This window comes from Protopterus annectens, chromosome 12.part0 (genome assembly GCF_019279795.1).
Source record: "Protopterus annectens isolate FY-2018-M chromosome 12.part0, PAN1.0, whole genome shotgun sequence".
Lineage (NCBI taxonomy): Eukaryota > Metazoa > Chordata > Ceratodontiformes > Protopteridae > Protopterus > Protopterus annectens.
Genome location: NC_056746.1, coordinates 1,255,408,546 through 1,255,422,712, shown reverse-complemented (window position 1 = coordinate 1,255,422,712; position 14,167 = coordinate 1,255,408,546). Strand labels below are relative to the sequence as shown.

The 14,167-nt window shown below is 37.6% G+C and overlaps 1 protein-coding gene across 1 annotated transcript in view; it reads left to right on the top strand.

Annotated features, from left to right (window-relative positions):
- PXMP4 (peroxisomal membrane protein 4) overlaps nucleotides 1–14,167 on the top strand; it is a gene marked incomplete at its 5' end in the record, with an annotated part of 64,005 nt that continues 49,838 nt past the window's right edge. The window contains 2 exon segments of the mRNA XM_044090273.1: nucleotides 1–207; nucleotides 8,344–8,406. Of these exon segments, the coding sequence (XP_043946208.1) occupies nucleotides 95–207; nucleotides 8,344–8,406 (176 nt within the window).

Below are 14,167 nucleotides of genomic sequence, written 5' to 3'. Positions count from 1 at the left end.
TCGTTTCGTTGCGGTATCCTGTCACAGTTGCACAACAAGGATCTGTTACTTTTCCAATGAAGCAGCAGCAGCAAGCTTCTTGACAATAAAAATCATGGGAGAGAAAAATTCACTTGAGACGCTAATTTACACAGTAAACGCCCTGCTGAAAAAACAAAAGTACCACACCGCCTTAGCAGTTCTTAAGGGCTTCCGGAATGGGGCAGTGTAAGGAACCTTTTGAAACAGTTTGGCATAGGTTTGCAGTTTAGTGGTTTGACTGAGTAAACTGTTTTTTTTTTTGCTGTTGCAGATAATTTTAAATACCTTTCAGGTGTTTGGAGATAATCTGTGATTAATAGTCATACCTGTCCATTGCTTTGATTTAAGCATAGAGAAATAATTCCGGGCATACTCTTAGATTTACTAATTTTCTGCATAAAAGTAGAAGTGTTTATGGGCACGTACTTTATTTAAATAAACTAAATCTGTACTGTGGTTCTCTATCATTAATTGCATAGGAAGTAGTGTATGAAGACATCCCATTATGAAGTATAAGAAAGTCCTCCTCTTTCTGATCCTCTGCTGTGGGTTTTAAAGTCCATCTTTTTAATGATCAGGATTGAAAGGCTAGCCACACGGTAGTGTGAGCATTGGCTCTTCATGAGTGTCGTTGAAGTGACACCCTGACCATATGTTCAAAAAAATGAGAAAATGGGTTGTGGATGGATAAATTGAAAGGTATGCCAAAAGCTTGCAATGAAACTTAAACTCCTTTTACAGCACAGTACCTACATTTTTTTAGTTTTTAATTACATCAACTCCAGTCTGAATATGAGCCTTCAGCTTTGTGCATTATGTACTTTACTTAGATATTGTCCTGACGTAGAAACTCAAGTTTATTTGGTTTGGTATATGTGCTGCCTTTTCTAATGAATACTCATTAATGTTTAGCTATGAATGAAGCACATTCAATCTGTCAGAGCTGAATTTTGTGGCAAAGAAGCTAAGCAGAACCAGGACAGGCATCACAAATGGAAGTTACGCACTGGGGTCTTCAGGAAATCTTATCCATCTATGGGGAATTCCTTAAAGACAGTAAACAAAGTTCTGTTACTGGACTTCTTGCAAAAAAGGCACATTGATGAGAATGTTCCTATATGCTTTTCCTTAGTAACAGAAGTTCTTTTAAAGATCCTTAAATTATTCTGGTAATTCCTTTTTGGCCCCGTCAACACTGGTTCTTCTTCATTTGAAAATGGTGAAGAGCAGTTTTCCAAAAGGTCTTTCACAGGATGGACTTACACAAGATATGGGCCCTTTGATCTTCCCCAGCCAGAAAATTCTTCAACTTACAGCATAGCTCATATAATTCTAATGTATATTTTAGGCTGCTTTTCTATAAAGATCTGCAGCAGGTATTAAAGAAGGCAAAAAATATATATATATATATATTGTAGAAAATCGTATATGATTAGTGTGAAAGATTTTGTAATTGGTGCCATAGTTTGAACCAAGATCCTTTTTAAGGCTCATTTGCCTTTTGGTTCTTCAGTATTTCTACCTGTTACTATTTTTAGCCTTTCTTACTCTTTCATAATATTCATCTTTGCTTATTTTTTCTCGTTTGCCTGTTGATCCCCCACTTTCTTCTTTATGCCAAAAGTGTTTTACATATTTGCCTACTTATGAAATAGGCAGCTTCTCCATGGGATCTTAAGTTTGTGCTGCAAAAAACTTACACTTTTTCCTTTTGAACCAGTTCACAAACCAATTTGAAGTTCTTATAATGGAAAACATTGTTGCTAATTGCTCTGACTTTTGCAAGAAGAATAAATCGGTTACAAGCTCTTTTGGTGATTCAGTCCTATAGCTTCTTTTACAGATCTAGGGTACTTTTGAAAACTAACCCTTCCTTTATGCCTAAAGTGGTTTCAGAGGTTTCTTTGAATCAGTCCATTCATCTCCCTGTGCTCTTTCCAGAACCAATGAATAAGAGAGACAGAATTCTTCATACTTTGGAGATGTCCACAGACAACTCTGCTATTGCATTGATTTGACAAAGGACTTCAAGAATTCTAATCAATTGTTTATTTCTTACGAAGGTTAGAAAAAATGACAGTTAATATAAAAACATACTGTTTCCAAATGGTTATCTCATGTCATTCAGTTTTGTTGTTCATACCATGACAAGATACTTTCAGGCACAGCCAAAACCCATTCTGTCTGGGATATGGCAACTTCTACTGCTTTTTAGAGAAAAAGCAGACTATAGAAAATTTGTTTATTTATATTTGTTTACATTTTATAGAAGCATCTGCTTGGGCTTCTTGTCTTCATTCTTTTACTGAGCACTTCATAATTGACTTTTTCTTTAAAGTCAGCAGGGTTTTGCTACAGTCATTCTCCAAGGGCTGCTGGACTCTCGCCCTTCTTCCTCCTCCCTTTCTTACTAAGCTTTGGTGTTTGTCTCATACAGTTTAGGTTACTCCAACAGTGGTCTTATGATAATCATTGTAAAGTTGGGTACATTAACTTTCCATAACACTAGATGTTTGAATAGATTACTTTTGAAGCATAAATACCCTCCCTCCTTCCCCTTGTTATTTTTTGCCAGGGTCGGGATGCCTAACTTCCCCTCTTCTTCTAGTACATTTTTCTAAACAGAGCTCTAGCTTCCCTAGTTTTTGGTTCCCTTACATTTACTTTTATACCAGTTACCTTTTGAGCTCTAACAGTCTTACAGGTGTGTGGAAGGTGTCCTAAAGCTGTGGAAGCTGTCCAGATGTTTGATCTTTGGCAGGATACCTGTTGTGTAGCTTAGGCTATTGCAGTAGTGATCTATTCAAAGTCTATTGTTATGGCAAGTTATCCTTTGTAACTGTACTTTCTTCCTTACTTTCCATGTATGTTCAGCAACTGAATTAACTGAGAAATCTATATAATTGACAACTGTCCCAGAAGGTGAACTGTAATTGTAGAATTTGGTGACTGTAAGATTTGTGACATGTAGCTTGTGGCTGTTTTAGACTGCATCAGATTAATAACAGGAACCATTAAGTGTCATTATTTCTCAGCTTTTGTTACAAAGAATCCCAATTACAATACTTCCGGGCTTCTTTGTTTATGTTTTGACTTGGTGCAGTATTTTACTAGGTTAAAGAACATACACTGTTTCTACAGAGCAGATAAACTATTGGCCACCTTGGCAAGTAAACAGCAGGGTTGTCAAGACAGGAAGAGCCAGGCATTTATTAAAACAAATGGATTTTCATATGCCTTCCTAAACATAAGCGACAGTGTTACTCACTGTTTTTTGTAAACAAGAAATTAGTTATGCCAGGTGCTGTATTGTGCAGTCACTTATCCATTTTTTGCATGCCATGACATGCACATCTTTGCTTTCCTCCCTTATCTGATGAGTTTGTAGATTTTTCTCTCCTTTGTGGGTTTTATCTACAGCAGAGGGAAGAGGGGATTTCATGTCTTACGGCTAAGAAGCAAATTAACGTCTCTTTTGCAAAGATAAAGAAGTTACATATGCTTACCTTTGCTCTTTTTTTGGCTAATGAATCTTTGATGTCACTTGACATCTGCGTCTTTTATTAGGCTGTTCAAATTGCTGTGCATTTTTAGGGGTGCTAGCATAAATGGTTGGGTTTGCCTGAAATGATGTTAGCAGCTTTCTGTTTCTTATTTTCATTTGTTTCCAAGTCCCCTATAAATGTTTCATTCAGAGGCTTGCAATACTTGCTGATGCTGTTTATATCCTTTATTTCTGGATGGGAATGCTTCATTGTAGAGGAATGTCCTTCTGAAGATCTTTCCATACATCTCCGTAATTGTGAGCCTGGTTGATGAAAGAGAATTGGCGTGAGAGTATTCCCTGATGGATAGATTCTAAGGAGAGTGCAGCTGGAAAACTTTGGGAGATTTGAAGCTATTATTGGATATGATTTAAGTCTCTAAATACACTGTATAGAATTGAATTTACTTATGATGGTGCCATTGTCCAGACCATTAGTGATTGTCTCGGTGTAGTTAAAAACAAACTCGGAGGCAATAATGTTGACAGTTTAGAAGTTTGCAGCTATTAAAGTCTGAACTGTATATGTTCCCTTTGAGTCATTTAGTGGTCATCTTCTTGAATATAATCAAGCTTTTTGCCTTTTGTATATTCACTGATAAAACATTCCATAGCTTGCCAATCCTGCAGGAAAAGAAAGAGTTGCATAGACTTGTCCTTACTGGAAGTCATACCACCAGATGATAGTTTTTCCAAGTTCTTATAGAGTGATTGCTCAAAATCCACAACCAGTGTACCAGCTAACTCCTTATTGCTGTGACATTTAAACTATTACAACTATTTCACTATTAAATCCCCCTTCAACAACCTGTAACCAGTTGAGAACAAATCCAAAAACACTAATAAAAGTGCTTTGTTAATCTGTATTGTAAAAATATTTTATCTTCTCTAATTTCTTTGTATTTGATCATAAATACATATAGAAGCACAGTACTCTTAGTGGTCTTCTAGGAGATCTATAGTTTGGCATCAAAACCCTGGCATGTCTACTGAAGATGCATCTTAAGATATTTCTTACCAGCCCATAGGCTTTTCTGAGCACACTTTTCAAATGCTCTTCAAAAGGAAAGCCATTATAAACCAGTATACCTAAATCCCTGACGAGGTTATCTGATGTTAAGATATGGTCATCCAATTTTCTGTATTCTTTTGAAAGTGTAAAACCTTGCACTTTTTTGCATTGAGGTTGATGCCATTAACCACAGTACACTTGTGCAAATTATCTAGATATTCCTGTACTAAGTATTGGTCTTTAATGTTGGTTACAGGTTACAATTCCACCAACCTTGGTCTTGTTGGCAGATTTACTAACCCAGATATTATATGCTGTTGGTAATTTTGAGATCAGCATTCAAGTAATAGCCAGCCCAAAAGGAGTTTTGAGGTATCCTGTTTTTGACTGCCAGTTCTTGTGAAAGGCATCAGTTTGTACATACCTCACAGATCCTACAATTCAACCATTCAGTATCTAATTTATTACAGAAGATGATAGTTAAAGACTGCATTGTTCTTATGACTGCACTGTGTGGCACCGTATGAAATGTTTTTGCAAAGTCCAAATAGATGACATACCTGCTGTACCTACATCTATTGCCTCAACAATATTTCAGGAAAAATTAATCAAGTTGATTATGCAGGAGCACCCCTCTGCAAATCCATGCTGTCTAATTGTGTACTGTCCTGAAAAGATAACACCTTATAGATGACTTTTTCAGAGCACTTCTCAAGGATTCAGCTGGTAGCAGAACACAAACCAAGTCAAAACAAAGAAAAAACAAACCTCAGGTCTGCAGAGACTCTGACTGTAAGCTCCTAGATCAACAAAATGTATTTTAGAACAAAATAAAGTAATCATGAGCACTTTCATTTTATTAGTAAAAACTTCTCGGGTAAGTTCATCCACATTTAAAAACTGATTACATAATCTGTTCATGTCATATGACCTCAAGCCTGCTTCACAAGGAAGCAGGTTAGACTTGTAGATTTTTAATTATCAATGTGTGTGTGTGTAGTTAGGATGTGTATATTCATGAAAACTCTTGTTTGTTAAAGCTGTGGGCTTCACTCCGCCGTACAGATGCATTGCATTGTATCTTCAAGTGCAGCATGAGTAGTAATACACTCAACTGTACAGATGCATTGCATTGTGTCTTCACGTGTAGCATGAGTAGTAAATGTAAAACAAATACTCAGCCCTTCAAGGAGTCTGCTTGTTGGAAGATCCAGTCACTTGCACAGTTTCCCTTGAATCGCATCATTGTTGTTCTAAGTTAGTGTAGTTGCTACTTGGTAATGTAGCAGTGATTCATAGACATGCCTTGTTAAGAGTATGCTGTATTGTATGCTAGACGTTACCCAGTGGTATGCAAAGGATTTTGGTTAGCAGTAGCATTGCAGGTCTTGATAGGCTAGAAAGAACCCCCTACTCTTGGAGATGTGAGTTGTCTCATGCCTGTGCTCCACTTGCTATAAGTGACAAATAAATGTAGATGAAATATAGAGGAGAAACCGAAGCTTTAAGCCGAGTACACCATTAGAAGCTATGCATCCCTGCTCAGCACTGAGTGGCACCAGTAATTGGGATAATTACTACAGCACAGCAGAATGCTTATTTGCATTCTATGGAGCTACAGTAACTTTTACCACAGAAAGTACTTTTAAGGTCACTATGCCGTTGTATTTTAACATCATTGTGATTTTACCAAAATATTGTGTTTATTGCTCCAAAATATTGTGTTTATTGCTGTCACTAATGGGAAGTAAGTATTTTATCCCAGCCATACTGTGTATGGTCCACTAATCTTATGGTTGTGTTTTCGCTAATGAAAAGTGAAATTAACTGTTGAATGTTACTAATAGAGGTTTGATAGTTTTTTTTTTTTGCTTTGTCCACAATCATTCGAGTTAACATTGAAGCCCGAAAGCAGGAGAAGCTGATGTGACAAGTTGTCTTCTATCCAGTTTATGCCCTGCTTGAAGAATGTCCTGGGGTTTCCTGCATATATGCTAATACAAATACTAATTTATTTTTAACCAGTTTCTCACAATCTTTGCAGGGATCCTATTTTTTTTCCAGTATTGTTTATTTATTTATTTATTTATTTATTTATTTATATTTTTTGGGGTGGAGGGGACTGAGTATCAGGAATGAGTGCAGTTTACTGATGATGTAGAGTATATCCTTTTTCCTGTCTTGTTAATAAGCTGTATGAACCAATTCAGCATATGTGGAGGGGGTTATTTTAGGCTTCCCATACAGACTTGGGCATACCTCATAAGTTGGGCTTGTATATGTCAGCCACGGAGTGGAAGTCAGGCAGATTATTTAGGCAGATTATTTCTTATGCTGTGTGCATTGACTCTGATTATAATATCTTTGGACAATACCTAATGAGAGTTGCAGATGAAAACTTGTGCTATCCTTTTGACTGCAAAGACCAGGCTGATGGTATGATGGCTGTGCCATGACAGAATCATTCTACAGGTATCTTCTTACACCTTAGTAGGAGGTCTTTATTGGAATTTTATCAGTATTTTAATTTGTACAAGTGAACAGTGTTTCTATGGGACTACTGGCTGGCAGTGTACTAAAGTATACATTCTAAACACTGACCTGTAGATCTGTAGTAATGGAATAGTTTTGCTTAGCAGCTGCATATGGCAAGAGGTGTAAAGTTGAAGTTGGGTGTGCTGGTTTTATAAGGTTAGAGGAAATGTGGCTCAGTTAAGGAGCTATATGGTTCACACATTATGCATTTAATTCTTCATAGCGGAGTCAATGTTGGCATCACCCTGCATCACATTACTTCACGTTTTAGCTTGCAGCAATAAACTAACAGATGTTTCCTCCATGGAGACATTGATTGCATGCTGATTGTATGTAACTGGCAGTTCTACTAAGAAAACTTTGTAAATAAGCATTTTTCATTCATTTGGCCAAGTTAAGTTATGCTTTTACATTTGAATTCAAACATGCCTAAAGCTGTAATCCTATGTAGTCTGTGCTCTTTGGTTATGGACATGTCTTAGTTAAGATGCTGTGGTTTTCTTTCTCATCCATCATTTCTTCACTTATGACTGTTTTGGTCATGTCCATATGGACATGACCATTCCCTGTTATCAAAGATTAGAATTGATCAAATTGATAAGTTGTTTTGACTCTGCACTGCCAAGTTTGATGCAGTACTTTACTTTTATTTCATCAGCTTCATTCACTTGTGTTTCAGTTTACCAAGTTATAGTATTTTATGCAGGTGATATATTTATATGGATTTCAAACATTTACATCTGCTGGTCATTTGTGCTTTTACTTTTACTAGTTAGAAAATATGACTGGTTAACTTAAAAGCCTGTTTTGTAAATTGTATCTTATTTCATGTAAACATATCAAAGTAGAGTAAATAAATGTTTGTGGTAATGAGGCAATTCTGCAAACTTTTTTTTCCTTTGGCTTTAAAAAAAAGATCTTGCATACTTTTTAAAAACATAATTATACAGTAATTCATTTAGGATTAAATAAAGTGAAATTTTAGTATATATATTGTTTTTCAAGCATTCTTTTATTTCTGGATGATATTTGCACTTCATTTCTTTACATATTGCTTTACATATTGCTACTGGAAGTTGCTGAATAAGATTATAATGGTTTATAGACCTGAAATCAGAACACTAACAAAATGCTTTGGCTGCAAGATTCTGAACTAGAAGCTCCCCTGGTTTCCCCAAACTTTATTCTTAACTTGTCTTTGTATTTATCGTAAGCTTTTGTTTTGTTTTAGATATGGAGCAAAGATCAGAGCCCCTCATGCACTGGTCATGACTTTCCTGTTTAAGAATGGAAGGTAAGAATTTTTTTTTTTCGAATACAAAATTTGTAAAAACAGATTAAAGGACCCAGCAAATCTTAATCTAAGTGGTTGTATCCATGCATTATTTCCTGGTTGGTGTGTAGTAATCAGAAGATTGCAGTCTAAACGATGAGACACATTTTGCAAACATACTTCTTAGATGTCCATGTTTTTCAGTGATTTTCTTGATTTTCCTCCCAAAACACTGCACTGTCCCTACTAAAGTGTTTTAATTTTGTGTCAAATCAGGGAGGATTGCTTAGTTGAATGAAAGTGGTCATTACAGTTACAGGCCGTCTTTTCTTCCAGAAATGCATTTGCATGTTAATATAAATACTTTCATTCTGTTAATCATCAAGTAGAATATTATTTAAAAAGAGGCCGCAATTATTTTCTGCTTTGTCCTTTATTCTGTGATGCTATTAGGGAGTGAGTGAAAGCTGGAAAGAAACTGAAGTAACTTTGTCTGCAGATGTATTTAAATAATAGCAAAAGTAATCGAGGCTAACGTGTGCTACATGAAGGTTTAACAGGATGGCCTTTCTGAGTTCCAGGGTAGTAAAGTCATGAAGGATACAGCGAGATGAAGGGAGTTGGAGGTCATAAATAGCAGTAGCTGCATAGCTTAGTCGGAGTCAAATGTGGCATAAATCAATATGTTGGGGATAAAGAAACAATAGTGAAGGAATTGTCAAGCTGTGTGAGTAAAGATCAAGATGAGATGCTTTGTCGTTGTGTACTTAACTCATTCCCTCTAATGGAGTTCTGGAAGGTTGCACAGTAACTTCCAGTAGGTGGAGCCTAAAGTTTTTTGATAGACTCAGGTTATGTCCTCACCTTTCTAAAGAAATGTGAATGGCAAACTCTTCAGTGCAAACTAGTTTTATAGCATTCTTTGGGTTCTATGTCTTAAACTGGATTTTATAAGTCATAGTAAACACTGTAACTATTAAGTTTGTAATATTTTATAAACGGCTTACAATATCTATGCAACTGTCAGCAGCATGTTCATCCAGCTTACAGCTTGCATATGAATCTAAGCAGTTCTGTCTGTGCTACTTGCTACCAGACACTTAGAAAAAGCATGACATTTATGACAATACAAGTAAATATTATATGAACAAGAATTAATATTTCTTTATCCTCACTAAACAGAAGACAATTATCAATGCAGTTGTGTCTGCTATTGTATAAGCTTTAATATGAAGTATTTTAGTGCATTGTATGCAGTGTGGTTTTGAAGTTAATGCAAATGTGAGCAAGGAATCTTTGACAGCTAGAGTCTTCAATAGGATGTAACTGCTGAAAAAGCTGGAGGCATCACTTGGTTGTAATGAGTAAGTAACAATCATTCACCAGAAAGTGGTGTAGATATTGCCACAGTTTTCATTAATTTACATGATTTGTAGTTATGGAGTATTCACTGAGGTGAAAGAGAAAATATCATTAGCAAATACTTTGGTTGTCATTTCGCATGAGCTTAAAGTAAATAAGCAATATAAGAATAATAAGAATAGATGAGGTACTGTATATGTAATACCTAGCAAGTTTTGCGTTCTGTTTCACTGAGACCACTCAGCATGAAAGAAGTCAGCACCAGTGAAAGCATGTGAGTTATTAGGTGATAAAAATAGTGTTCGAGCATTCTCTTTCTTTTCTTGTGGGGGGGGGGGACGCTTTGCTTCCCATTCCCTAATACAAGGAACTTTATTTCATATTAGCTACATCCCTCCCCCCAGTTTTATATTAAGTCTTTGAAAATTGTAATGTGTTTGTTCCACGAGAGATGAAAAAAGCAAATAAAAAAATGCAGCATAAACTCATTACACTCATTATATACTGCAGGTATGGAGCATACAAAGATGCCAGTGGAAGAAGGCCCATAGTTTATCTAACATGCAGACTTTCCCTGAGAATGGCAGTCCACTGTGGGAAGTATTTTTTCAGCAACAATGATTCAAGAGATCACTCTACAGCTGGAACAAGTGTGACCATTTGTCAGTATGAAGAAGTGTCTTTATGCGGAAAGAGGGTGATGGATGATTATATCAGCTTACTGAGAAGCTTAGTTTCATTTGAGAGAATTCAGAAATGTATAAGACTGACAGTTAACTTCAGAGGAGGAGGAATTCAGAAATGCATAGGATTGACAAAGTTAATTTCAAAATCAAGAAATGCATTATAATACCCTTTGGGTAATCTTCCAACATGTGTAACTATATCATCAATAAAACACATTTTAAAAGTTTAATTACTAATTGGGGATCTGGGAACTCCTGTAGATAGTAACCATGTTTTCAACCAATATGTTCATTGGTTCATAGGTGTTTACTAGGCTAACATCCACAAGGACCTTTTTAAGCCTAGCCTTGCATCCCAAATCCTGGTACCCTTTATGAGTATAAGCAGGGGTTTGGAAGAGGAAACCTTTACAAGCAGGGTCCTGGGAGATGAACTATCTACATGCTGCCTGTGTCCATTCGAGACATAGGTGCCAAACCAGGGATGACTTTCCTGTTCTCCAGCCAATTGTCCAAGTAACCCTTGAATTGGATTAGGGTGGAACTCTGCTTTTTGTGGATGTGGAGCCTGTTCCAGAGAAGGGGTTAGTCTCTGGAATACATAGCTGTCTCTCCAGCAGGTCCTATTTATATCACAGGCAAGGTTTAATTCTTCAGAATGGCTAATTCTGGTGCTGTTTGTTTTGCAGATATGCAGGAGGTCCATCATTTTGGGGTCTGACAGTGCCTTATATGCTAGGCATAGATCTCCCCTCAACAACCTGTAGGAGACAGAATACAGGAATAGAGCCTAGGCATAGATCTCCCCTCAACAACCTGTAGGAGACAGACTACAGGAATAGAGCCTTGAGGCAGTTTGCATAGGACATGTTACTTATGGCCTGTATTCTTTTAGTGAGGAACCTTTCTGGACATTCCAATTGTTGGATATGCTTGGTTAGGTGCATATCAAAGGGGACATTGTACTCCATGACAGTTCTGATGAAGGCAGAATACAGTCAAACAATGACTTCCTTGGACCTAGGTGCCATGCCTTTGTTTATAAGTTTCACACACAGAATGATTTCCTCACTATTGTAGACACCTGATGGTCAAAGCCTAGATTGCTGTCTGTGTATGACCCCAAGTCGCTGACTACAGGGTCAACTCTTAGGGGTGTGTTGTCAGTGTGATAGTGGATGACTTCTCGAATTATACTATTATGCATTTCTTGGTACTTCATTTTAGTCCATGGCTCTGACACCAGTTATTTGTCTGTGACAGCCCTTCTGGAGAACATTTGTATCTGATTCAGTGTCAACTCCTAATTTGCATTCATCTACAAATTTAGTTAGCCAGAGGCCATTAACATTGTCCTTGACTTCAGAGGTGCAAATGCCAAAAAGGAGTGGTCCCAAGACCAAACTTTGATGGACTCTGCTTTTGACTGGCCTCTTTGTTTAGAGGTGGACTACCCAATTCTGACTTCCTGGATCCTGTCTGTGAGCTAGCTTGCTATCCACCTGGTGACATAAGGGTTTATACCTAACTTGTTGAGTTTGTCAAGAATGCCTGTGTGTGGTATTGTGTTAGATGCCTTGGCCAGGTCAAGGTAGGCAGTGTGAACCATTTTGCCCTCATCCATTGGTTTGGTGACCTTCTCAAAGAACACCACCAGGTTGAGTAGGTATGACCTGCTCTTGATGAAACCAAATTTGGTAGGGTCCAATGTCTGGTGGTTTCCTGTGTCATTATTGATAATTTCTGTGATATGGCTTTCCATATGAGACTAGTGAGACTTATGTGTCTGACAGGTCATGTTTCATGCTGTTTAGAAGTCATCCTGGGATATTGTGTGAGCCCACTGATGCAGTTTTCTTGGCTTGAGAGAGAGCATTAAGGACCTGTTCCCTAGTGATAACAGGGAGAGTTGCATTTGATGGTATTTCCTGAGGGAAGGATGAAAGGGAGAGAGGGGTGGTGTTGGAGCTAAATTTGTTGGTTAGTATGTTTGCTATATTTTCTGTCTCAGTATAAGTGGTTTCATTAACAATGAGCTCTGCACACAACTGTGTATTTATTGCCTTTGAGGTTGTGGACATAGCTAAAGAATGCCTTGTGGTTGCCCTTGGCCTGGGAGGTTAAATTTACCTCAAATGTGGCTTTGGTAGACTTTATTTGTCCTCAGAATTGTTTGTTTAGTTTGAGAGTGCATTTATCCTGCTGGGTGTTGCACCTCCTAATTTTGCCATGATTTTCTTCCTTCTGTTATACAACCTATTGATGATGCGATTCCACCAGGGTGGTTTGTGTTTTGAGTTAGTTCAGTACTTCTTCCTGATGGGTACAGCTATTAAAATGCTTGTATAGAGTTTCTGTGAACAGTTCCACATAGGTAGCAGTATTCTCAGGGTTTATGGGGGCTTGACATTTTGTCAGGTTATCAATGAATAGTAGGAAGTTAACCTTAGAGTAGTTCCTGAATACTCCAGGGTTAGCTTGGGTTCTTGGTTTTATTTTTTACTTCAAAGGTGACCATTTTGTGGTCTGACTTTACTAGAGAAGACATTACACTAGGGGTGTGTAACCTTCTCCCATGTTACTGAGGACCAGATGCAGTATGATTGTACCCCTGGTTGGTGTATTGACAGTCTTGTGCAAGGAGCTTGTGTTTACAAAATCCGGGAATCTCTGTGACTGTACATTTGGTGTCTTACATGATTTTAATAGTGGGGTAATTAAAGCTGCACATGAATATGTTATTGGATGGATGGTGCGTGTTTCCAGTAAGTTTAAACCCATGTTATGGGTTTCATGGGTCATAGAGGGGGACCTGTAACATGCAAGGAAGTGTTATGGGATTTTGCCTATGATTATTTGAATGTGGAAAAGCTCAAGTGCATTGTCCTGTTTGGTCAGCCTTGAGGTATATTTAGTTTTGATGTAGATGGCGATGCCTCCACCCTTTAGTCCCTGTCTGTGTAGTAGCTGGTCTGAATGTGTGGAAGGCATTATAACCTTGCACTGGCAAGTGTGTTCTCAGCAGACATAAACCAGGTTTCAGTGACTCCACAGATGTCCTCATTCTTTATGGTGAGGAGAGCTTCTAAGGAGTGGAGTTTTTTGTTTAGACACTTAGTGTTTAGCAGTAACACCTTTAGATTTTATTATTTGCTATGTTAGTAGTACTTTCAGTTTGGCATTGCTTAAAAAGGCACTATGGGGAAGACAATGTTTTAGCTAATAATTGAAAGCCTAGAGGGGAGAGGTGCTATCTTCCCTGGCAAAGCAGAGTAGATTGACCATCTCCTTCCATGCTGACAAATTTGTCACCCCCTTAGAATGACACCAGAAACTAAGCCAATTATTAATGTCAGCCATCTTTTGTTCGTATTGTGGCATCATCCTTGGAGAAGGTAAAATGCTGCATAATGTTACGCTCATACCAGCCTGGGACACACATTCTGAAAGCTCCATGTTGTGTTTCTTCATGTAGTCTAGGGAGGTACGTCTCAGGTCATTTACACCCACATGGACTGTGATTGAGTTATACTTGTACTTGTGGTCCAGTGATCTGAGTACATGCGTAATCTGGTAGAATCTGGTCCCGATACGTAGCTGAGGTTGAGTTTCTCCTTACTCAACTTGGTGAAAGAGACATCAGTATGTGTCACAATGGAGTCTCCAATGACCAGATTGTTGGATTATGTGGTGACTTGCCTTATGGGCTTAGAAGTAGAGACTTCATGAGATGT